Source organism: Mustela lutreola, chromosome 10, assembly GCF_030435805.1.
Source record: "Mustela lutreola isolate mMusLut2 chromosome 10, mMusLut2.pri, whole genome shotgun sequence".
NCBI lineage: Eukaryota > Metazoa > Chordata > Mammalia > Carnivora > Mustelidae > Mustela > Mustela lutreola.
Window position 1 is genome coordinate 80,951,870 of NC_081299.1, and position 26,477 is coordinate 80,978,346.

The 26,477-nt window shown below is 37.9% G+C and overlaps 1 protein-coding gene across 6 annotated transcripts in view; it reads left to right on the forward strand.

The window, feature by feature from the left end:
• TLCD4 (TLC domain containing 4) overlaps window positions 1-26,477 on the forward strand; it is a 106,679-nt gene that overhangs the window by 68,603 nt on the left and 11,599 nt on the right. For all 6 annotated transcript variants that reach the window (XM_059136053.1, XM_059136051.1, XM_059136049.1 and 3 more), the window contains one exon: window positions 20,619-20,692. In XM_059136053.1, the coding sequence (XP_058992036.1) occupies window positions 20,619-20,692 (74 nt within the window). The remainder of the gene's footprint in view (window positions 1-20,618; window positions 20,693-26,477) is intronic.

Sequence of the window (26,477 nt, forward strand, 5' to 3'; positions counted from 1 at the left end):
GGGAGGGAGAAAGAGAATCTTAAGCAGGCTCCACGCTCAGCGAAGAGCCCAGCATGAGGCTCAGTCTCAGAACCCTGAGATCATGACCTGAGCTGAAATCAGGAGTCAGCCACTTACTTAATCAACTGAGCCACCCAGGTGTCCCTAGAATAATACAAATTTTATGTAATAGCGATGGTATGCCATTCCATGTTTTCTTCTTTTTAAAACTTAAATATAACCACTGGCTTTTTTTTTTTTTTCTTATTTGGTATGACTAAAATCCTTACATTATTAGACATCTGTGACTATTTGGAGGGTTTTTAAAAAATTAATATAAATGTGTATTAGTAGTGATCTTCCACTTTTCATTATGTTGATCCACACACAGATAGCTGGTGAAGATGTCAGTTTGGCATTATTTCTGCAAGAATTAGATATATCAGAATATCTCTCTTTATCACCCATTGAAGTCATAAATTAATATAAATGTACTCAAAAACTATGCTTGTTTTCATGCTATAAATAAGTGATTATGTATATCCAAAATGTATCCTTAATCACTTTATTTTTCCTCAACCAATAGGCTATTTTTACTGGCATTTCCTACTATTTGTCTTCTTTTTAGATTTTAATAGATTATAGGTAGTTATAAAATATAGACTTTTACCTTTTACAGGTCTTAAATTTTTAGTGTATAAGCACTTTTTTCCTAAACACTTGCTTAAAAAACATGAAAGCTGACTAACAAAATACTGATTAAGTCTGGGAAGAATGTGTGGGTGCCCACGTGAGTTTAATATCATGCTTCAGTGTAGAAGAATGTTCTCTGAATATGCGTCACAAATAACCATTCTGTTGTGAAAAGAATACAAGCTGATGAAAGATAACAGGTCACTTACGTGCATTTGGAAATGTGAATAGGATGAGCTGCTGTTCTCCCTCGACCCCTGAATTTCAGGCTTGGCAAAGGGCTGGCTGTGCGTGGTTTGGTAGGCTGAGTATTTAATTATGTGGGATGAATATTGTTTTCTCTTTGGACTTTTATGTCTTTATTTAAAAAAAAATTAAAGTGCAAAGAAATTAACTCTTGTCTTATTGATAAGAAAATCAAGTGCTGTGTTTTCTAGGAATGATTGCTTTTTTGGTGTCTTCCTATGTTCTATTGTATGAAATAAATGAATGGTATGTGGTAAATTTATCTGTTTAAAGTGAATCTCTTGGGACGCCTGGGTGGCTCAGTTGGTTAAGCAGCTGCCTTCGGCTCAGGTCATGATCCCAGTGTCCTGGGATCGAGTCCCACATCGGGCTCCTTGCTCGGCAGGGAGCCTGCTTCTCCCTCTGCCTCTGCCTGCCTCTTTGTCTGCCTGTGCTCGCTCGCTCTCTCTCCCTCTGTCTCTGGCAAATAAATAAAATCTTTAAAAAAAAAAAAAAAAAAAAAAAAAAAAAAAAAAAAAAAAAAAACATCCTTTAAAAAAAAAAAAAAAAAAAAAAAAAAAAAAAAAAAAAAAAAAAATAAAGTGAATCTCTTCAGAGGGAAACAGGAAAAAAATTAGAAAATAAATAAATGCTTATAGATGTAGTGAACCTTTGTCCTTTATGGATTTTACATTTCTGTTTAACTATAGAAAAACTTTTGTTGTTCCATGCAGTGAATTCCCAGGTCGTCTTGTGCAATTTACGTAAGGCTAACAAAATAACAACAACAACTACCACTACTACTACTATTTTGTATAAACTTTTATGAATTTCTTCACTTATGTTATGAGAAGTGATATTTGGAAAGCATTTTGACCTGATAAGTATGCAACTATTTAAGTGTTTGTATAACTTCTTTTCTTAAAACATTTGCTTTTTTTTTCTTTTCTCTCTCTTTTTTTTAAACTTTATTTATTTAAATTTTCTCTCCCCCTCCAAGTGTGGGGCTTGAACTCACAACCCTGAGATCAAGAGTCTCTTGCTCTTCTGACTGAGACAGCCAGACACCCCAAAAGATTGTCTAATTGTAACTAAAATTTAAAATGAAAACTAGAGACAAGTTATCTGTAGGTTTTAATTGTATGCTCTACTAAATGGTTGAAAAGTAAGATCCTTTTAAATTTAGGTTATTAAATAGGTTATATAACGTCTTGATCACTATTCTTGTAGCTCTCTCTCGTATATTTAGTGGAGTCTTAAAATTCTCTGGTGGAGTAATTTAGAGCTTAAGGAATCTTCTCTGGTGTCTATATAGAAAGGTAAAAACCCTACAGATTTTTTCCTAGAATTCACTTTTCCCTCCTCAGTGAGGGTAAATGTGATAGGATGATTTCTTATTATAAGGGACATGAATATAATTATGCTCTGATTCCCTTTTTTTAAGGATAAGCCATTGTCTTTTGTACTCTTGATCTCTTTGGTAGCCTTCATTTTTTTCTGTTTCTTGAGGATCACCCACATTCCCCAACCAGAAAAAAGAGTATACTTGGAAAACTTCTAAATTTGAAAAGAAGACCACTCCTAAACCGACTTTCCCCAGCTCTTCTGCATTATTCAGCTACCCTGGAATCTAATCATTAAATCATGCAGCAGCAATTTAGGAAGAAAATTTGGTTTCCAGGGCTGTCAGTACATTTATTAAAGGGAATTAGCTGCAATGTGATACCTTGAGGGTAAGAATTTGTTTCTTGTTTAATGTTATACCCCAGTGTCTCCATTTGAAAAACATTTTGCAAGTAAGTATATATGAAGTCCTATTGAAAAATGAAAGACTTGTATATAAGACATGGAAAACTGTAATGTACATGAGAACATGAGAATTAGAAAAATACTGGTCTTAGCTTTAGTCTAAAGAATAATTTCCACACCAGTACCATGAAACAAATGCCATAACTCACTAACAATTTATCATTAACTGTGTTAAACTGTTCAAATGTTTGAAGATGACTTGAATAGTGTTGCCTGTTCTCAGTTACATATAAATAATGTATTTCCTCTTTTTCTCCCATTAGAATAGTCTTAAAGAAAAATTTAAGTAACTATCATAGCTGTTAGAGCAACATTTCAAAAGATAATAAAATTTCAAAAGTTAACACTTTTGTTGACTGGGTAAGTATTAAAATAGCCACCTACTGTAGCTTACTAATGAAGATTCAGTAGTAAGGTCTGTGTGATTTCTGTTTCCCACTAAATTTACATATAATAAAACATGTTAACTATTTAAATAAAAAAATTTTTTTAAATCTGGGATAACATGTTAACCTTTTTTCTACTGAAATAAAAGATTGTCAGCTTTTCTCATATTGTAATGAGCAACAGATGGGCGGAAGTCAGTCTTAGAAATTTTTATTAATATTTGTATAGTTTACTTATTCAAAATCTGTATGCAACCATAGTTATACAATTAGCTTATAACTCTTACTACTAATTGAGGGATTAGTTGTGGTAAAAATGTTAAGTGGCCATTTAAAAAAATATGTTATATACCTCTGTGCATATATGTGAAGACCTGTATGTATAATATATTGTGTTTGGATTTTTGGAATTTGCTTTAATATTTGCTTTTTATTATAGAATATCTGATGTGACCATTCCCCATACTTCATGAACATAACCACGCTCCTTATGACCTTCCTCTGTTTGGGTTTAGGAGGAGCTCAGGGCTGGCTCTTCTCTCCTTACCCTGTGGTTGCTGCTTCATGGTCTTTGTGGGCACAGAACATTTCCTCAGATTTGCTTCGTTGAATTATCTTAGAACTGTCTCCCTTCCTCTCTCTAACCTGGCTTGGTTTTTGAACCCTGTTTCCTTTCAGCACCAGAAAAGGAAACAGTTCATATATTGGACTTATGTGTGATGATAAAATAGATGTCAGCCATGTCTGCTCAAAGTCAGTATTTTGTTCTGAATTACATTTTATAAAAAACAATCTTATAATATGAGCCTCCTTATATGATATGCTGAAATAGTCAAATCCATGGACACAGACAAGGATAGTTACAAGGGGCTGGGTGCAGGGGGTCAAGTTACTGTTGAATGAGTGAGAGTTTCAGTTTGGGGATTAGAAAAATTTTGGAGACTTAAACACTTAAAAGTAATTAAATGGGTAAATTTTATGTTATGTATATTTTACCACAGTAAAAAAAATGTTTTTCAAAAATTTTTAATTTTTTAAGTGTGTGTGTGTGTGTGTGTGTGTGTGTGTGTGTTTGGTTTTTTGTTTGTTTTTTAACAAGCCTATCATTTTTTTTTTTTTTTTTTAAACAAGCCTATCAAATGATTGCAACAAGGCTAGGAAGGAGAACTAATAATATGCTGGATGATATATTACATTTTTAAGCTGGAGCAATAGGCAGAAACAAACACATGGAACCTCACAGTGATAATGTTAGGTTTTGCATTTAGGTGTGACAGTGTGTAAGAAGGGAGGAATGACCCAGAGGTGATAAATGACCAGAACTTCAGTTGTACCAATAGCACATCACATCTGCTTTAAAAGAAAGCTGATTTCAAATTTAGACTCTATTAGGGGAGGCAGAGCATCCAATTCAAACAAAAACGACAGTTTTCCTGGTTAGACCACACCCAAGCTCATTATCTGGTGTCTGGGACCTGGTTTATGCCTGTGGTGGGGGAGGGGCTGCCAGTTAACAGTGGAGATTAGATTAGGAAGCTATTGACCTGTGACAATTGAAGGACCCAGAGAGGTCAGCCTGCAAAAGATAAATTGTAGGATGTGATAGTTTTGAAATACCCTTGGGCCTGTGAGAGGACTATTAAGTGAAAGAAGAGTAGACTCATTCAGGATTAATTCAGGTGTTTGAACTGGGAGCTCTGGGGACAGTAAAAGAGAGGTAGGTCAGACTTCTCTTTTGCAGAAGAGACATCCCCAGTAAATAAGATGATTCTAGCAATGGTGTTTTAAAATAGTTCTACCATAAGATATCTTCAATCAGGTAGACTTGAAAATAGATATAGTAAGTAGAAACATTGGGTAGGAATTTACACTAAAGTATCTTTGAAGTTTTATTTTGATATTCTGTGATTCATCTGTTTTGTTAAAATGATTTGATTTGGTTCTATTACTGGGGAGCTAGTGAGCAAGTAAGAAAGAGCTAATTTATGTCACCAAGTTCTTAAGTAACCCTGGATGAAAGGGGTAAAAACAGTGGGCCTGCAAATCCATTTGCTTCTTAGAAGAAAGGAGGGCAGGTGACTCCGGTCTAATCTTGTTCAGCAGGACTTCTGCGTAAACAGAGTACTGACGTCTGTTAGGAGGAAGAGACCTTAACTCCGAAATGCCTTGAAGATGTCCCTGGCTGAGGATGGTATGGTAATGTAGGGCACCTGGGCTGCTCTGTGGGTTAAGGGTCTGCCTTTGGCTCAAGTCAGGATTCTAGGGTCCTGAGATTGAGTCCCGCACCTGGCTCTTTGCTCAGCGGGAAGTCTGCTTTTCCCCCTCACTCTCCCTCTAGGTTCTCTCTCTCTCTTTTCAAATAAATAAGTAATAAAATCTTTAAAAGAAGAGATTATATGGTATTGTACACCTGGGAGCTGTGAGGCCTGCCTCCTTGGAGAATGTCATGTCAGCTGTACAGCTTTCTGGGGGTAGAGGACAGAGATGTTTTATAAGTTGAACTCTCACTACCGGGTAGAGAACTTTATGAACCTTCATTTCTTCTGGGCCAGAGCTGTCTGTTCAACACAGGGAGGATCTGGCTTGCCAACTGCCTTTGATGCTCCCACCTCTCTCTGTGTCCTCTGAATTATTTGATGGCCTCTATTCTTGGAACATTTAGTAAAGCTTAATACTAGATAAGATCATGGTTTCATATGAGTCTGGTTTGACAATCCAGTCCTCTCTGTTAGCTCAGACCTTCCATTGTCTTGTAAGTAAATAATCAAAAGCCTTGAATGATTAAAGTTCAGCAAATAGTTATTAAATAGAGAATGGATTTTGTTCCCAAATCTCATTTTTAGATTGATGGTACTCTGAAAAGGGTTTCCATGGAAATGTGTTAAGGCTCCAGGGGCAGTGTGATAACCTATGGAAATGCACCTCATTATTGCTATTGCCGAACACAGCCACATTTTTATACCAGTGTCCAGTTGGGGATGCCCCAAATGCCTCTCCAGCCCTAGTGGTGGAATCGGGAGCCCACCTGGCCCCAGGGAGTTGATGGCACAGTATATAAAACCATGCTAACAGTAGCAGGGCTGTGATAATTTTAGTTATCCCTTACCTTACCTTCTAAAGCCCTAACCCTAACTACTTTCAGCTGAAGAAAACAAAATTTCCCGTGGTAAGAAAATCCAGATTTTCAAAATCACTGGCTAAAAGGAGAATTTTCTTTTAAAGCTCCGGAAGGGATCAGACAAATCCTGTTTTTGTTTTCCCTCACAGAGTTGTGTGGAGGCCAAGAAAAGTATGAGTTTTACTGTAGGCAAAGCTTCTTAAAAATAGATGGTAGAGGAGGTGGAAACCCCATACTGGCCAGAAGTGAGTTGTGAGTTTTGTCATAATTCACTAACAGTAAAGTGTCAAGATTTGTAATTCATTTGTCTAAAAATATTAGACTTAAACCTCTCATCTCTCCCTTTAATAACATCTGTCTCATTTGTAGTGTAATAGGTTATCTTGAGTGGGGGAGGGGGTCAAGTAATGAAGAATTACATGTAACCCAAAGCTTATCTAATGGTTACCTATGTCCCCAGAAGTACATGCCACATTTAATGGTGTCACAGGTGTGCTGGGTTAAACAGGTAGCCAGTCGTTGATGTACAGGAGCAGAAAATAGAGAAGGGAGATGACTGAACCCCTGTATGACTGTGAACTAAGGAGCTCTGGGAGGTAGGGGATGAGGATATGATAGAACCTGTGGGATTCTGTTAGGTAGCTAAGAGTTTAGCAATTTTTTAAACAAAAAATTCAAAGAGTACATCACCCCCCCCCCCCCCATAAATCAGTGATGCTGTAGGAATTTAGGAACTGGAAAGATGGGTGTGTTAATTTCTATTAATTTTTTTGTCTGAATATGGATCTTTGTAAATAAATTCTGAGTTTGTTGAAACACAATGCTTAGTAAGTATAATGTTTTCTAGGTCTGATTCTTCAGAGGTAACTATTGACAGTACTTGATGTATATTCTTAGCACCACACTCTAGCCAGCTGAGCTGACTGGCCATTTTTACTTAATGTATATTCTTGTAGTGAATATCATTTGTGCATAAATTTTCTTACATGTATTTATGATTTTTTTTGAATTTTCCAAGAAAGCTTTTGCAAAAAAAAAAAAATTATGTTTAGATCAGCAGCAAAAAGTGAGGGGAGAGCTTCCAAGGTCAGAAGACATGAGGAAAATCACTGAGGAGAAGAGGTCAGATCTTCAGGGGAGGTAGTAAGGACTCAAGTTTTCAGGGTATGGGGTCTGTGTGTGCCTGGTAGCGGTTGTACATTTGGATGAGTAAGATGGAGTCACCTGACAGAATGAACATTCCAACTCACCAGCCTTGCATTTTTTTCCCACAGAATTGCTTGTAGGACATTTAGCCAAACAAACAAACAAACAAACAAAAAAAACCCCACAAAAACAAACAAAACTTGATGCAGTTGGCATATTAGGAAGGTAAAGCTGATGATGATATTTAGGAAAAATACGGCACGGGGGAGGATGTGTTGTAGGAGGTTATCAGGGTGAAATACAGGTGATAGATTATGAAGAATTTAATTTTGGTGCTTATGGTGGTGGTCCTATTAATGAAGAAGAAAAATCTCAAACCTGTTTTATAATCAGTAGAGCACGGTGGCTAATTTGGATTTCAGAGAATGAAGGGAATGAAGGGGACAAAATGACCCAGAGTACTAGAGGAGTGTGATACTATGAAAGGAAATGGGAGACACTGGGTAGAAAGATAACTTGGAGATGCTCTGAGGTTTGTAGCAATAGCATGGCTGTTCCAGGGGCCCATATGCCATTAGAAGTAGGTTTATCTTGTGGAGGCAGTGTGGTCAAGGGCAGGGTCAGGGACGGGGGGAAAAAGGAGTATCCTCTACAAGAGGCAAAGGAGAACTTCAGAAGGGTAGAAAAAGAACCACAAGCACATATTTAGAAAGCAGTGGTTAAGGCCCTGTATAACAACATTGTGATTTTAAAGATTTTATTTATTTATTTGAGAGGGAGAGAATGAGAGAGAGAGGACAGGAGGGGGAAAGTCAGAGGGAGAAGCAGACTCCCTGCTGAGCAGGGAGCCCAATGCCAGACTCCATCCCAGGACTCCAGGATCATGACCTGAGCTTAACCATGGCTGTTGCTTAACCAACTGATCCACCCACGTGCCCACAACATTGTAGTTTTAAAAGCTGTGAAAAATAATATATAAGTGGAGGCCATTTGAAAAAACTAATTAGACAGGCCATTCATTTTTTATTGGAGGATTAGAAAACATTGACAAGCAAAAAGAAAAAATGTCCTAGTCCCTCAGCCCAGAGATAACTATTTATGTTTACTTAATTACCATTTACACTGAAAAGTGTATTTCTGCATTTTTCCTATGTGTGAATGCATAAGTCAAAAATATTCTGTGTATAACTATATATTACAAAAATGGGATCAAAACTAAAATTTAGAACTTGTTTTACATATTGAAGTATTGCATACAACAAAATAACCCTGGGGACACCTGGGTGGCTCAGTCTGTTATGCCTCTGCTTTCGGCTCATGTCACGATCTGGGGTTCCTGGGATCGAGTCCTGCATCTGGCTCCTTGCTTGACGGGGAGCCGCTTCTCTCTCCGCCTCTGCCTACCACTCTGCCTGCTTATGCGCTTGCTCTCTCTCTCTCTCTCTCTGACAAATAAATAAGTAAATAAAATCTTTAGAAAAAAATAACTCTGGTAATCTTGGGTCAGAAAGCAACGAATCTATCAACATGTCAGAACAACGCAGTAACCAATATGAAGTTTGTCCCATTGGCTAAAAATGTGGCATTCTGATCATCAGTTAGAATAACTACTGTGACCATTGAAACCCATTGACTCAATGGGTTCTTAATGATATAAAAAACAAAAAACAAAAAAAACCCACAAAGAAAGCAGGGCAGTTCTTGTGTGGGGTCTCTCAAGTGGAGGCTGTTCGGTAGAAATTGGGACTGCAGCCCCCTAAAGGCTCAACCGGGTTGAAGGGGCTCATCCCTATAGCTGGCAGTGGATGCTGGCTCTCTGCGGGAACCTCGGCAGGGTTGCTGCCTACAACGTCCATATGTGGCCCCACCGTGTGCCATGCATGGGCTTCTCAGGAAGAAGCTGCAAGGCTTCTCATGACCTCGCTTCAGAAGGACCCAGAATGTCACTTCCACTGTATTCTGGTGGTCAGGTGAGCTTCCTAGGGCAGCCTAGATTCAAGGGGCGGAAAATAAAAGCCCACCTCTTGACGTGAGGAGCGTTGTGCACATACAGGGAGGGAAGGAATTGGTGCAGGCCGTCTTCAGACACTGTTACTCACATATTATTTGTCAATGTTAGCATTTATTCTTGCTATGACTTAAGAATTTGATGCTCACACCTCTATCTCCTTTCCCTCCTTTCTTTCACTGTTGCTAAAGGAGTTTTGGTTTCTGTCTCACTTCCTCTGAAAACTTATTTCTGGTTCTGTAGCACCTCTTGATACTTTTTAAGGTGAAGGTATTAGTGTTCCTATTCTTCCTTTTGTGTCTCTAATCCGTACTTCTCCTCTCAGTTTCTGTCACTTGGACTTTTGTCTTGCCGAGATTTTAAACTGTTTACCTTTTATTCCATAATCACATTAAGTTTTCTTTTATATCTAGTTGATCCTACACAGAGAAAGTGAGTAACACGTTTTTGACGATTAAAACCGTTCACTGCACAAGCACGATTTTATTTCCTGTCTAATTTTTGCTTAGAGTTTCTGATGACCCCCTTTTTTCTAGCAACATTTGCCTTTATCATTTAACATTTAACATTTGAGTTGTTCCATATTCTGGAGGATAGCACTGCATCTCTGTGGTCGTCTTTTCCAGCCCTTGGAGCCCTCCTCCAGTCCCCACTGCAGTCTGAACAGATTGCTCTCTAGGTCTGCTGCCCAGTGTCCTGGGCTTCCTGCCATGACTTTCCTGGTGTGGGGCCACTGTTTCCTGGATCCCGTGTCTGTCTTTCTTGGTTCACTCACTCATTGTGCTGCAGCATAACCTCAAATGATTTTCTAAGGAAGAGTAGGAAGGAGGTAAATTCTCCAAGTCTTTTGTAAGTTCTGAAAATGTTTTCATTCTCAGGCCATCTGGTTGGATCATTATCTCTTTTGATGGCATGTGGATATATAATCATATTTAACCAATTCCCTATTGTTATGTGTTTGTTCTGAGTTTCACCATTATGTATAAATCGAGTGAACGGCTTTGTATCTTTTCATATTTGTCCCATACGCGATTATTTTCAAAGAATAATTCTGTAGAGTGGAAATCTTGGGCAAGCGGTATGTACATTTTGAAGTATGTTGACATGTTCTGCTAAAATTATCTTTGGAAAGGTTACCCTGCGCCTTCAGAAAGATGTGTGTGCATGTGTGACTTAACTGGTTACTGGGTAGAGATTATTGTGTGCAAATGGTTCTTTTCACCAAGAGATTGGTTGGTTTTTCTTGTTCTCTTCACTTTCATTTTCTGAAGACTGGCAGTTAATAAGGCTCAGGAACTCTGAAGAGGGGAGACCAGAATTTTCTGAGCAAATTGGAAAGAAGATAGATATGTACTGTCTTTAAATATTTGAAGGGTTGTCATGTGAAGAAGAGATTTTGGATTGCCAGGATCAGAGAAGTAGGACTGGCGGGTGGAAGTCAGAGAAGGTGCAGTGTCCTGGAACTTTTGAAGAGCAATCCCAAGATAGCTCCCAAAGCAGCTTTAGGAGATGCTGCACTTCTCACTGTGGAGCTGTCCAGGATGAAGGGCAAATGGGAAGAGCTTTGATAGATGGGATTAAACAATCTGTGGGTAATAGAAGTGGGCCATCTTCAGAGGTCGTTTCAAACCTACTACATTATGATGGTAATGAACATAAAGTTGTCATGAAAAGAGTGAAGTTTGCATTGGGTGAAGTATGGTTGTGAGTTAGAAAGTTGGTATAACCTATTCTGTAAATAAAACAGTTCACCCTGAGAAGAATTTCTTTTCCCTTTGAAATTGGATTTTTTTTTTTCTGTAACAGTTAGAAAGTAACATTAACCACTTTTTGAGGAGTGATGTGTTGACATAATTTATGTTTTATAGTGAAATGGCAATAGTGAGTCCCCATTTAGTCCTCACTAACTGTGATGGTGACGTGTCGTTCTTCTCACCTCTTCCTCATCATTTCCAGCTGGGCCCTTCGTCCTGTGAATTCACCCAAATATCAGTGAGCTGAAGACTACCACATAGACAGGAAGGGATAGGCCCTTTTAGGACTTGTCCTGAAGCTTAATTAGTCTTTCTAATCATGGTATGAAAAAGCACTAGGTTCAATTTCACCTTTAACTACAATTTTTTCCCCCACTTTTGGAGTGTCTTTTCAGTTTTCATCTTGGCTGCCATTACTACATGCCATATCTTACTCTCGCATCAGTTCTATCATAAAGATGGTATTACACCCATTTGACAAATAGAGAAACTGAATCACTCAAGATCACTGGAGAGAGCTAGGGTTCAAATCCTGGCCTCCATGCCACAGGCTCATGATCATTTACTGACTATCCTTGCCTCCTCAGACTTAATTGCTTAATTATTATAATGAATCTCCCAAATAGAATAAGGTTTTGAAAGATTCTAACAGTCAGCCAGCCAAGAAATATTTATGGAAATTCTGCCATCAGCATCGGGATATAGTGGTAATAATCAAAGGGCATTCTTAGGCACTTCCATCTATCAGTTAATTCTAAGCCTGTCATTCCACTGTTCCAGAAAATGGGGAAGATGAGGATGTTGGCGGCAGTAGCCACACACTCCCAACAGCACCTCTATTAAAAAGCATTCACCATATTTATAGAGATCTAGAAATGGGGTTAGAGAAATTCAGTAACAGCCACAAGGTCATGCAGTTAATAATCAGCTTCTTAGTTTGCTGGCGTACTCATTCGTAACATGCTTCTTCTTCTTCTTCTTTTTAAAGATTTTATTTATTAATTTGACAGAGAGAGATCACAGTAGGCAGAGCAGTAAGCAGAGAGGCAGGGGAGGGAAGCAGGCTTCCTGCTGAGCAGGGAGCCCAGTGTAGGGCTCAATCCCAGGACCCTGAGACCATGACCTGAGCTGAAGGCTGAGACTTAACCCACCAAGCCACCCGGGCACCCCTCATAACCTGCTTCTTGCTGTTTTCCTTCTGATCCATAGCTATTCTTAGGCAGGTCTCAAATTCTCCTATCTCTTTTTTAATTGAAGTATGGTTGACATACAATATCCTATTGGTTTCAGGCTTATATCATCATGATTTTTTTTTTTAATTTTTTTTTTTTATAATTCTTTTTTTTAAGATTTTTTTTTTTAATATTTTATTTATTTATTTGACAGAGATCACAAGCAGGCAGAGAGGCAGGCAGAGAAAGAGAGAGAGAGGAGGAAGCAGGCTCCCTGCTGAGCAGAGAGCCTGATGCGGGACTCGATCCCAGGACCCTGAGATCATGACCTGAGCCGAAGGCAGCGGCTTAACCCACTGAGCCACCCAGGCGCCCTATCATCATGATTTTATATTTTTATACAATACCAAATGATCTCCATGTTAAGTCTGGTATCATCTATCACCATACAAAGTTATTACAGTATTATTGGCTCTACTCCCCTTGTTGTACATCACATCTTTATGACTTATTTTATAACCGGAAGTTTGTACCTCTTCACTCCCTTCACCCATTTTGCCACCTGCCCTGTCGCTCACCAATACCCATTTCCTCTGGCAACCATCAGTTTAGTTTGCTCTTTGTATCTATGGGTCTGTTTCTGTTCTGTTTTGCTTGTCCATGTGTTTTGTTTTTTAGATTCCACATATAAGTGAAATCATATGATATTCATCTTTCTCTGACTTTTTTAACTTAGCATAAAACTGTCTAGGTCCAGTCTATCCATGTTCTCACATATGGCAAGATTTCTTTTCTTTTTATGGTGGAGTGATATTCCATTGTGTATCTGTACACCACTTCTTTAGCCATTCCTCTGTCGATGGACACTTAGGTTGCTTCCATATCCCGGCTGTTGTAAATAATGCTTCAGTGAACATAGGGGTGCATGATTCTCTCCGAATGGGTGTTCTTGTTTTTTGTTTTTATTTTATTTTTTTTTTCAAGTAAATACCAAGAAGTGGAATTGCAGGATAATATGGTAGTTCTATTTTTAATTTTTTTGAGGAAACTCCATATTGTTTTCCACAGTGGCTGCATCAGTTTGCATTCCCACCAAGAGTGCATGAAGGTTCCCTTTCTCCATACCCTTACAAACACTTCCTTTTTTTAATCTTTGATACTAGCCAAGCTGATGGATGTGAGGTGATATTCCCCATCTCTTTTGCTTGCCTACCCTTTTTTTTTTTTCTGTCTTGCTTCACTAATATAAATGTATCAAGTTTTGGAAATTAAATATCAGAACTTTGCTTTTTGTTTTTTGGGTTTTGTTTAGTTTTTTCTTTTTAACCTTAACACATTTATGATGACCTCTTAATTCTTATCTACTTATCTCTTTACAAAATTAAAATCTGGATATTTTTCTCCTTTTCTTTTAGAGTGAAATACTGATATTCTCATCAGAGTGCTCACCCACTCAGAAATAGGTTTGTAGGACTCTTAGGATTTTGGTTTTGGAAGTGATTCTGTTTGCTTCACAATGAGGAGGAGGTGAGGTTCAATTTGGGAAATATGGGCTAGGCACTGATCTAGGCTCTATGGATAGAACAGTGAATGAGGCACAAAGAATGTGGATACTTGCAGAGAAAAGCATGCTGACAAGCAGACAGATCTGTTGAGACACTTGACCCCGCTGGGGATTAAGGGGTCAGGAAAATACTTCTAGAGAGATGTAGCTGGTCTGCCTTCATAATGCTGTGGAATCTGACGGGGACTTTATAAATCTTCACTACAGTTTCAGAGAAGTAGGGAGGCAGTTCCCCGAGAGCTTAGAGATTCCTAGGTAATTTGAAAGCTAGGACAGTGGTTCTCTAACTTTAGTAAATATTGGAACCACTTAGCGGGCCTGACCCCCAGGAGTTCTGAGTCAATGAGTCTGTGAGGGGACCCGAGAATATTCATGTCTAGCAATATTTCCAGGCGAAGCTGATGCTGCTAGTCTGGGGGCCACACTTTGAGAACCACTGGGTTAGAAATGAAAAAAACTAACCATTTTCTTTGGGAAGAGGTGAAAGAAATTAGAAGAAAAGCCAGGATGCTGTGCCCAATTTTTTATAGACTCAAGAAAAAGTCTTTTCAAAGTGTGGCGATACAGCGTTTTGGCTAAATTTAGATGAAAGCAACATATCAAATTTATAATTTGTACTAGTAACTTTTAATATTTAAAGACTATTATAAAGTCAGGTTTTATCTGCTAATAATTTGATATTTTGGTTAATAGTTCCTTTTAATTTTATACTAATTTGAAAAGAGTTAGAATAGAAATAATTTTCTAAACTCTCAAAAAAGCCTTAGTATATTTCAGGTTTTTTTTTTTTTTGTATTTTTAAAGCTCACTAGAGAGAAATATTTAAAATTGTTTCTTGAATTGAGAGTAAAACTATATTGCTATGATACTATTTCAATATTTTGTATGACTCTGGTGTGTCTGCTTGAAAATATTTAAGAAATCACAAAAACTTTAAAAATTTCAGTATTGGGTCTCATCTTTGGAAAAATGATTTATTTGAAAGGTAGAGTAAGTAATTTAGCAAGGCTTTGGCTGGCCTTAGGAATGATAATTCTTTTATATAATATAACATATAATATAAATTAATACTTTATAGCAGTTGGTCTGTCATACCCTCTCAACACTGGATATAGTTACCTAGAATGCCATAGATTTAAAAACAATAAACAAGGGGCGCCTGGGTGGCTCAGTGGGTTAAGCCGCTGCCTTCGGCTCAGGTCATGATCTCAGGGTCCTGGGATCGAGTCCCGCATCGGGCTCTATGCTCAGCAGGGAGCCTGCTTCCTCCTCTCTCTCTCTGCCTCTCTGCCTCCTTGTGATCTCTCTCTGTCAAATAAATAAAATAAAATCTTTAAAATAAAAAAACAATAAACAAAAGAAGAAGATTGTTAGAAAAAATAGACTGAAAGAGGAGCGGTCTTTAACTGAGGAAAGAAAGGCAATGTTATAAATGAGAGAATTTAACTTTAAAAATAAGAGTAAATGTTTGTTACATACATGAATAAATATTTCTAGGATTTTTGTATGTCTGCTTCAAGTAAGAATCTCACTAAAGTAACTATTTTCCTTGCATTTTTGCCTCTCCAAGAGTCATGTTCTACCTGTGCGCTATTTTCAAAGCTCTTCTCCTTTGCTCTCTACTCACTGCAGAATTTAACTATGGTAAGAGAGAAAAGCAGGACATTTCAGCTGTTTAATTTTCCTGGGAAGCTAAACACAATTACTTATTTTTCTGACCTTTTCTTAACTTAAATATTCTAACCACTTCCTTTGGAAATACTCACCTAAATTTCAAACAAATCACCAAAACTAAAAAATAAGTCCATGAAACATCCAGGAACTTAGAATATGAAAGTTTGTTTCCTATTATCTTGAAAGGGCTTCTTAGTGCTAGATGAGTTAGAGAGGTTTATTCTTTTTTTCTTTCCTCTTTCTCATCACTGGGAATGTGATTTTGATTATGTATTAAAATGAAAAAGTTCACCTGCCATTTGGGATTCATTATAATAAGATTCATAATAAAACAAAGACGGGATGGCCTGCCTATGTTCATCCTGGTTTTACCATTTTACCACTGAAAATTTCACATCCTGTGAAATCTTTTCCTATGATGCAAAAAATCATGGCAACCATGATTTGCGGTTCACAATAATGGATCGTTCATTGTCACATTACCCTGAATGATGCAACAGAAGTGTTAAAATCATGAGCTTTAACAGTCATCTTTGACTATCCATTGGAAATTCAGATGAGAATGAGACTAGTTATGATGCCAACACCAGAATGCTCCAAGCATCACCAGTAAAGGTTATAGTTATTATATATGGAAATATGTATAATATGTATTATTACATATATTAGTATATAATGATATATTATTATAGATGGATGGAAAGACACATGGAGTAGGGAATTAGATAACCAAAACAGACCATATTGCACAATGTGCAGAAAAGAATTTGGGATTGGACATTGTTAGGGATTGACTTATATCCTGCCCCCCAATTCATTTGTTGAGGTTCTAAGTCATACTGCCTCTGAATGTGAATTTATTTGGAAATAGGATCAATACAGATGTTATTAGTTAAGTGAAAATGAAGTCATAGTTGAGTATGATGGGCCCTTAATCCAATATGACTGGTATCCTTATAAAAAGGGAAAATTTGGACACAGATATGTACACAGGGAAAATGCCATGTGAAGATTGGAGTTGGGCTGCCAGAAGCGAAGGAACTGCAAGAAGCTAGGAGAGAGGCCAGGAGCAGATCCTTCCTTAGAACCTGCCAAAGGAGCATGGGCCTGCCGTCATCTTGATCTCGGACTTCTGGCCTCCAGAACTGTAAGACAATAGCTTCCTGTTGTTTAAGCTGCCCAGCTTGTGGTTCTTTGTTATGGCAGCTCTAGAAAACTGTGGGCCTGGTAGAGATGAGAATGTAAAAGCATGTGTAGACACGGAGTCTCAATGGGTCTGAATGAGATGGGCAGGTGCTTCTAAATCCATCTGCACTTTTTTTTATCTTCCAAAAGGACATTGTTGCTCAGTTGAAAACAGTAGGCACTGAATTAACATGGATGTGTCACATGGATATACGCATTTTATTTTTTCCCTTGATTGTTCTATGAAACTGACGAAAAGTTACATTTCCTGATTCAGAGGTTGCAACTAAAACATCCTGTTGGTGAAAAAAAAAAGTAAACTTTGATAACAGATGTGTTGGCTTCTTACAACATAGAGAGCTGATTCTGTTGGATCTTACCAACAGTCTTAACTTTCTTCACTCCACTGAGTATTGTATCAAATCACAGCAACACAAAGATGTTTCCCTAGCTCTTAGGTACTTTGATTTAAAAAATGGGGTTTCAGGTTGAATTTTTGATTCCTATAAAGATTATAAAGAAACCACATAAAACAAAAATTGTTGGTGTATTGTTCAAATATGGATTAGCTTTTGCTCAGTCTGTCTGTATATTTGGCAGACAGTGCAAATGTAAACTTGGCAAATTCCATTCAGTCTGTAAACTTCTCACCAAAGAAAATGAAAAGATACTACCTGAGAAACGTCTTCCACACCTTGCATTCTTAGAACAGAGCTGAAAAGGGATGTGATTTGCTTACCTCTGACGTTGAGGGTTTTGTAAGGAAAGTTCGTTCTTCCCTTTAGCTTCCTTAAAACCTGCAAAAACAATGAGGGTTTTACTTCATGGAAATGGAGGGAGATGACCTCCATAGATGTTTGCCTACCACATGGCTACGATTGTTGCTAACAGATGTTGACCAGCTGTAAAATTACATGTTTAGAGTATGAGGCAAGGAGAATGTCCTTCTGGATTTGGGAAATAATTGAGGATGTGAAGGCAGAAAAGTCTTAAATTAAATCAAGAAGTGTTTATGTACTGTCTCTCTGAAAGGTTCTGTGATTGCTGAGGAACCTGTAAAAAACGCCAGAAAAGGATGAACAGTCTGAACCTTAGTTATTTAATGTGGTGCGCAGGTTGTGACGAACACTCATGCGGTGGATAATGACTCATTTTGGGGAAATAAGACTGCTTCTGAACTCAAAAATGTTACCAGAAAAGAGAGTAGCCACATTGAACGGCTTTTCTTTACTAGAACTGTTGACTTGTTTGGAATCCATCCAGTATGCTTTGGAGTCTTGAAAAGGATGGATATTTTACAAATGGGTAGTCTGTATGATGAATTTATACATGCAGAGGATCTTGGAGACTGATAGCTGGTCTACAAAAGAAGCCTGCAGGTTCAAAGTGGGTGGGCCTTTTCAAGAGAACTGGAAACTTAATTCCTGTAAAAAGCTTCCCGTTGTTAGTAAGTAAAATCTCAAGTATTTTATGCTCACACCTTTCTTTCTTTTCTTTTTTTTTTTTTTAATTTTATTTATTTATTAGAGAGTGAGCATGAGCAAGGGAGGGGCAGAGGCAGAGGAAGAAACTGGCTCCCTGTTGAGCAGGAAGCCTGATGGGGGCTCAATACAGGACTCGATTCCAGGACGTTGGGATCATGACCTGAGCTGAAAGCAGCTGCTTAACCAACTAAGCCACCCAGGTGCCCCTGCTTACACCTTTGTTAAGAAAATATTTAAATTGAGGTCATCCTGTTAGACTAATATCAGTAATGTGGACTTACAAGAGCAGAGCTACAAGTCAAAGTGAATTTTCTGTTGGACTGTAGTTCATTCCTGGGCTGGGGGGAGGCAAAAAAAAAATATATATATATATATACCCCCACCTAACGTAGTAGTGGAAAAGGAAGCAAAGAGTAAAAATATCCTACTATATCATGGATAAGATATCACTATTATTTTTTATTAAATATAGATAACTGTTTAGTCCCATTGTATTTACATTCCCCTTTTACAAAGTCTCAGATGTATGTTTCTGAAAATATACAATAATATAGCCTACTAGATTTAAATATCCAGAAGAAAGTATAAATAAAAGGGCAGAAGAGGGGCGCCTGGGTGGCTCAGTGGGTTAAGCCTCTGCCTTTGGCTCTGGTCATGATTTCAGGATCCTGGGATCAAGTCCTGCATCGGACTCTCTGCTCAGCGGGGAGTCTGCTTCCCCCCCCTTTCTCTCTCTCTGCCCACCTCTCTGCCTATTTGTGATCTCTCTCTGTCACATAAATAAATAAAATCTTTAAAAAAAAAAGTAAAATCAAAACAAAAAGGGCAGAAAGGAACATAAAAATATTGGGGCTCCTGGGTGGCTCAGTTGGTTAAGTGTCTGACTCTTTATCTCGACTCAGGTCATGACTCAGGGTGGTAAGGTTGTCATTCCCATCAGCTCTGTGCATTGGGTATGGAGCCTGCTTAAGATTCTCTCCCTCTCACTCTGCCCCTCCCCTTAAAACACACACACACACACACTACGTTTTCACACATTTTAGTTGTTAAATTGTCCTATTCTTAATTACTACTAAATACCCTTATTTACCTTACTGTTTATTGAAATAAATGCTCTTACCATAACAGAAAACTAAATAGTACAGAACAATATATAATTTCAGATAAATATTGATTCTAGTTCTCTGTTAAAGTAATAACACCTATGAGTAATATTTCTTCTGTGTTGTCATGTGTTTTTGGAGTGGTGTGGCTGTGTCTCTGCTGACTTTAGATAAAGTTGATCACCCCTGTGCACAGTACTCACCTTGCCCATTGTCTTTGTTCTTTTGTCCCTCTTCCTTCCTTCCTCCTCATCACACATTTCAATTTCACTAAGGCCAGTGAATTTGAGATTATAAAAAGTTCTAGATTAGTCTTGGAAAAGCTAATTTGTATAATCAGCTTTGAATTTTCAATCCCTAAAATAATTTCCATGGAGAAGAACTGAAAACCTTCAAATAAAATGTTCCTTTGTTTTTATTGCTTTATATTGTTCCCATTTTGGAAGGCAGCATGGTATAGCTTATAGGAATAGGGTTTCTGAAGTTCCGTGTATATCTAATGTTTAGGCGCAGGTACGACTATTTCTTTTTGTGCGTGATCATAATTCTGATTGAGTTGGAAGTGCTGGAATGACTATTTACCTAGTAACAGTGTTTAAATTACCTGATATTTTTGGAATGTATACTTTTGTTCTTCTTTCTAATGTATACTTCTTTGTTCTTCAGAGTTTATTAACTCTGTTCTACTTTTCCTATTACATTCATGCAGTGTACTGGGCATTGTTTCTAAATTCAGAGAGGTCCTGAGAGTGTGTGTTTTAGCTGTAGGATCTTCTGATTGACATATACATTTTTCAGGTCAAATGTGATACATAAATTTTAGCATGTGTTGTTACTTTTGGCAAATATGCATCTGCTCACAGGCTTACAGATGTTATTTAGGATGTTAAGTACACTTTTGAGATTTTTTTAAGGTGCTTTTATTAATGGATATAAAATGAGTTTCTTTTAAGTATATAGCTGCTATAAAATTCCTCAACTTCTGAAATTCACACTACTTTGATCATTATTTCTACAGTAATTCGAGAATGTTGTCACCAGTGGCTGTTTGCAGAATTCTTTAGTTCAACATGGGACAACTGCTTAAAATCTGTTTTTATAGGTGAACATAAGTGTACAATATGCTGTCTTTTAAAAATATTTTAGAATTCTAGTGACATTTCTAAATTCTCATAAAGAAAAAAAATCAGCTAGGACACTTGGTCTGTTTTGATATCAATTGTTATTTTATGCTGAGAAGTTATTGAATGTTCCTTTATATTTGGAAATGTTGATAAGCATGTCCTCCCTGACATTGTGTTTTATGTTTATCATCCAGAGGGATGGAGTCCTGGCATACATTGGGAATTTTCGCCTGCTTGCAGAACTTTCCAGCCCTTTTGTGAATCAGCGGTAGGTGACTATTTTAAACTTGTGCTGTTTCCTTTTTGTTTGGGGAAACTTTCCCGAAGATCCTAAAGGTACTAAATAAAAATGAGAATGTGTGACATGAATTATTATCACCATCGTGCAAATGAGGAAACCAAGCCTTCGAAAGGCGAGAGAAACTTATCCAAGATCCCCTAGGTATAGAGTGGTGGTCCTAGCCTTTGAACAGAGCTCTGTCTGAAGGATGGCAATGCTTTATTATACTTGGGTTCACCTTGGGGCCAGTTCACATTCTTGATACCAGCGTATTCCTATTCCCAGATTCTGATGTCCACATTACCTTCATCCATCATTTTAAAAAAAATAGACTTCTAATTTTAGATTTACAGAAAGTTGCCAAGAGAGCATACGAACACCCATATCCTCCTCACCTGGTTTTCTCTGTTGCTGATATGTTACATTACCATGGACCATTTGTCAAAACTTAAGAAACCAGCACTGATAGGTTGCTATTAAGTGAACTCCAGACTTTGTGGGATTGCATCAATTTTTCCATTAGTGTTTTTTTTTTTTTTTTTCGTTCTAGGATTCAGTCCAGACTGCCACATTGCATTTAGTTTAGTATCTTCCCAGTCTCCTGTGGTCTGTAACAGTTTCTGGTCTTTCCCTGTTTTTCTTGACTTTGACAGTGTTAAGAAGTACTGTCCAGTTATCCTTTAAACTGTCCCCTAGTCTGGATTTGTCCTTTCTTCTTATGACTAGGTGGAGGTGATGGGGTTTTGGAAGGAATCCCATGGAGGCAAAGTGCCCTTCTCATCACATCCTGTTAGAAGGTACATGATGTCCATATCATTGGGGGATGTGAACTTGGCTATCACATGGTTAAGGTGATGTTTGCCAGGTTTCTCCATTGTGAAGTTTTTTCTTTTCCTTACTCTGTTCTTTAAAAGCAAGATATCAAGGATATCCCACTCTCAAGGAGATGAGGGAGAAAGGAAATTAAGTTCCATCCATCTCATGGAGGGAGGTAGATGCTTTTATTTGCCAGTGGATTTATAATGGTGCTGTATGACCCTTATCTTGTCATTTAGTGAGGTCTGCTGATGCCTTTCATGTGCAACATTAGCTGTTCCTTTCACTCTATATCCATGGTCCTAGGTGAGGGTCTGCAGGATCTCCATCTTCCAACTGACTTCCCTCCTTCCAGGTTCACCCTCACTTCTGTCCTTCACAGGGCCACCGCCATAATCCTTCCTGTGATCCACTTTCTGGACCTTATTTTCTTCCAAAAACTGCATCCTGTTTAGACTCTAATCTGACTTTGAGGTTCCCTGTGTTGTGCTCCATATGTTTGTTCCCAGCCTTATTTCCTACTGTTCATTAGAGTCAGTTTGGAACCCTTACTGTCTCATGCACCTGTGGGTGGTTCTCGAGTTTCTTCCCGTATTCACATCCTCCATTTCCCTTCCATCTCTGAAAAACTTACCTATCTTTAAAATCTTCGGGCAAAGTCCCAAAGTCGGGGGAGGCTCCCATGGTTGCATGCAGCCCTTTTGTGACTTAGTACAGAGATAACCCAGAGAATTGGGACTGTCAAATCAGACTCACATGGGTTAGAGAGTGTACCCTGTATTAAGCCGAGGATCCAAGTAATCCTGAGGCACTGGCAAGGCAGGGAGATGTTCAGGATCATCTGAATGGCTCCCTGGGTCCTTTTTGCATTAGGAAGACTCCACAATAAGGTTATCTCTGAAGGCTATAAGCAGTATGCATAGTTCCTATTGTGGACATAGAAGGAACTCTCTTGATTAGGAAACATCTCCATTTAATACTCGGTTAGTTACATAGCTTATGTAACATTCTCCAGGGGGTCAGACCCCATAAATCCATGCATTCTAGGTTTGTTTGCCATAAGCAAACCTAGACTAGCTATATCCTAAAAACATTCCATGGATGAGACTCTCCTGCAACAAATACCATTAGTCTGTTTATCGGGACATCTGTCATTAGTATGTTCACCATGCAATTAGCCTGATCTTAAAAAAAAAAAAAAAATTATCTGAAAGAGAGTAAAAGAGAGAGAGAGAGCAGAAAGTGTGTGGGGGAGGGCAAGTCTCAGAGGGAGAAGCAGACACCCTGATGAGCAGGTATCCTGACACAGGGCTCAATCCCAACTCCCTTTGCTTTCATGACACCACACTCATCCAATCCTTGTATGTCTTTGACCACACTCTCTCAGCCTCCTTGGTAAGACACGGTTCTGCAAATGCTGGTGTTCCCCAAGGCTCTCTTCTGGGCCCACTGATCTCCATGCTTCTCCCTGGGCTGAGTTCTCCTTTCAAGGTGTCCACTATGACCTGTTTGCTCATTTCATGTGATGCTAATTTTCATGTGATGGGCTGTGCATGAATTTTAAAACCAGATGGACTCAAGTTGTATTCAACCTTGTCACTTAACGTGCCCTGACCTGGGCCAAGTTATTTAACATCCCTGTGCTACAGTTGCTTTCTCTTTTAAAAAGAGCATATTTAATATTACCTACTTCTTTGATGATAGTCAAGTGTTTTCTCCTCCCAGGTGGCACAACAAATTCAACATGTCTGAAATAGAATGCAACGTATTTCCCTTTGCAGTCTCTTACTTTCTGTTGTTCAGCATGTGGCCCAACCATTCTCTCTCATTGTCCTGCTCAACATATGGGAATCATCTTTTACTGTTTCTCCCTCACCTACATTTGGTCCATCATTAGGTCCTACCAGATAACCTCCAAAATATTTCTTGCCTTGGCCACTGACTCTCCATCTCTACTCTCAGTGCCATCATCTCTTGTCTAGGCCCCTGTACCAGCTTCTAACTCTGTCCTGCCCAACAGGGTAACTGCAAGCCACATGTAATTATTTACATTTAAATTAAATTAAAAATTCAGTTCCTCAAGCTAACTTGTAACATTTCAAGTGCTTGACAGCCCCACTTGGCTAGAGTCTGCTGAATTGGGTAGCACATCTATAGAACATTTTCATTAATTGCAGAAAGTTTTTTTGGACAGTGCTGTTCTAGACCAGGGATTGCCAATTTAAGACTCGAGGGCCAAACCCACTGCTGTTTTTTGTAAATAAAGTTTTATCGAGGGCAGCTATGCTCATTTGTTTACATCATTACTATTACATTACAACAGTGGAGTCCATTTGTTGTGACAGAGACTAGACAGTTTCTAAAGCCTGTTACTATGTCCACTCTCTGGTTATTTGTGGAAGAACTTTGGTGATTCCTGCTCTAGATTAACTGTCTAGCTGTCTCCCTTTTATCTTGCTTCCATGTTATTCTCTTCCATGATGATCTCTCTAAAACACAAAAATGAACATGCAGCTTCCCTGGTTGAATCCCCTCAGTGACTCCTGCTGCTTACAGGATAAAACGTGGGCTCTTTAATGGGACACAGAACACTTTCCAAGTACATCTGTTACTCTTTCTGCCGCATTTCCCTCCCTCAAAAATCTCCTCTCATTCCAACTTGTCCATATGTAGAAAGGTCTCTTGGCTCCTTACTCATCCTTCACAACCCAGCCTGAGGATTATTTCCATCACTAAACCCCATCTCTCTCAGGTTGGGTTGGGTATCCCTCACCTGTGCCTCCATAATAGTGACATACAGTTACACCAATATGATTAGTGTGTTTTATGATAACATTCTCTCTCACTCACTCTCTCTTTTTTTCTGTTTCTTACTCATCTCTGTGTTTCATTAGATCAAGGGCAAAATTTTGTTAAAGTTTGAGTGGTCCAGCAATTATTGTCTGGCACATAGTAGCCATTTAATTACTTTTTGAAAAAATGACCCCCAAGAGGTGATAAGTTAAGTTCTAACAATGTCCATCTCTTAAATATGATTCAGAATATGAGATTTTAAAGCAGGAGAAAATTAACTCTGGCACTTAAAGGAACTTCAAGTCGTTTTCGTTGGAAACTCTTTGAGAACTCATAAAATTAGAAATAGTTTAATTTTATACCTTTATCTAAAAGCCTTGAGTCTTTAGTAAATTAAGAAAAGGAGAAGTGTGGTTGGAATGGGAACAGGAAATGGTATAATGCAACAAGGAGATCATAACAAAACTGAGTGCAGCTACTGAAGCTCTCTTAGAGTTTTCTGTTGGTTAATTGTTTTCTTTATGGTTTGGGATATTTTAATGTTTTCTCTATTTTAAAGCTCTGTATAATTTAAGAAGACACATGGGATGCATGTGGTGGGTTATAGAGGAAAAGAAGACTGAAATAAAGCTCAGACACCTGAGCTTCAGTTACATTTCTGCTGCTGAGTTATAGGCTGCATCAGGTTTCTTTCTATTAAAGTATTTCAGTGGTGATAACTTCTTTCTTGCCTAAATGCCTTTCATTGCTATGAGGACACATTTATACATTGCTATTAAAATTAAATAGCTGATAAGAACTTTGTACATATGCTTCTTAATATGTTAATTTAGTATTTCCTAAATAACTCCTCAGTTCCTAAATGTCCCAGTCCCTGCCTTCTGGGATCTTCAAATTTGGTGTCTGGTGGCGGGTCTACATAGGACTTAAATATGAAATAATGAGCTAGTAAAACAAGACATTATTTGAAAAGGGGCAAGAAAAATGTGCTGGTATTAATGTTATAATTCAGCTGGTCTCAAACTTGTTGATCTCATAATTATTGAGGACTTGAATGAACTTTTATTTCCGTGGGCTTCTATCTGTTGATATTTGCCAGATTGGAAGTTAAAACTGCAACATTAAAAATATTTATTAATTCATTAATAGTAACAATAATATTTTATGTTAATATAATGTGGGTTATTTTTGTTTTTGTTTTTGTTTTTTTGTTTTTTTGCAAAAAATAACTACATTGCCAAATTGAAAAAAAATTTTAGTGGGAACAGTGTCATGGATGTACATTTTTACAAATCTTCCTAATGTCTAGCATGGTGGTATTTAGATGGATTCTCAAGGCTGCCTCTGTTTTCGGTGTGTTGTGAAATGTTGTTTTGGTTGAAGCATATGAAAAAAAAACAAAAACAAAAACAATCCAGCCTCTCTGAGTTAATAATGTAATAGGAAAAGGTAGAAGTATTTGAGAAGCCTTTTGAAGTATTCAAGGATATTCTTCTCTAACATTACGCTGAAACATACCAAGAGGTAGTTTCTTAAAGCTTAGTTAAATGTAGAATCTGAAACTGTATCAATGAACTTTCCATACGTAGTTACATTCAAATTCATTGGTCTCTTTGTGCTTTGAATCTTCTGCCCATGCATAATTATGTAACATCATGCCTTGGTCACTTGGTTATTTGGTCCACTGAGTTGTGTAGGCATTCCAAATGTTGGTACATTTATTAGTAATATTTTAAAAACCTCACAGTAGTTAATGTCACCACTGATCTCATTTAAAAAATCTCTAATCTTAGGAGGCTATCAAAGTCTTTTTCCAGACAGAATTTTTTCCAAAATTCTGATTTTCATTTGAAAGTTCAAATTTTGTTATTGGCAACAAATACTGACAAGCTTCTTTTCTCAATGTGATAAACTCACTTTTCACTCTTGAGAAAATGCCTGCCAAATACCCAAGTCTAAATAACATAGTTTTTCAGTTGTTTTTTTCAAGTAAAAATGGTGTTCTATGGAAAAGACATGTAGTTTAGCTCATAATTCAAATCATCATTCAAGGGTTTTTTCCCTTCAGACAGCTGTTAAACTTTGCAGCAGAAGTGTGTTATGTATACTTCTCATTTTATCACACAGAATATTAAAAAGATATACTCAAAGGTTATGATGCAGT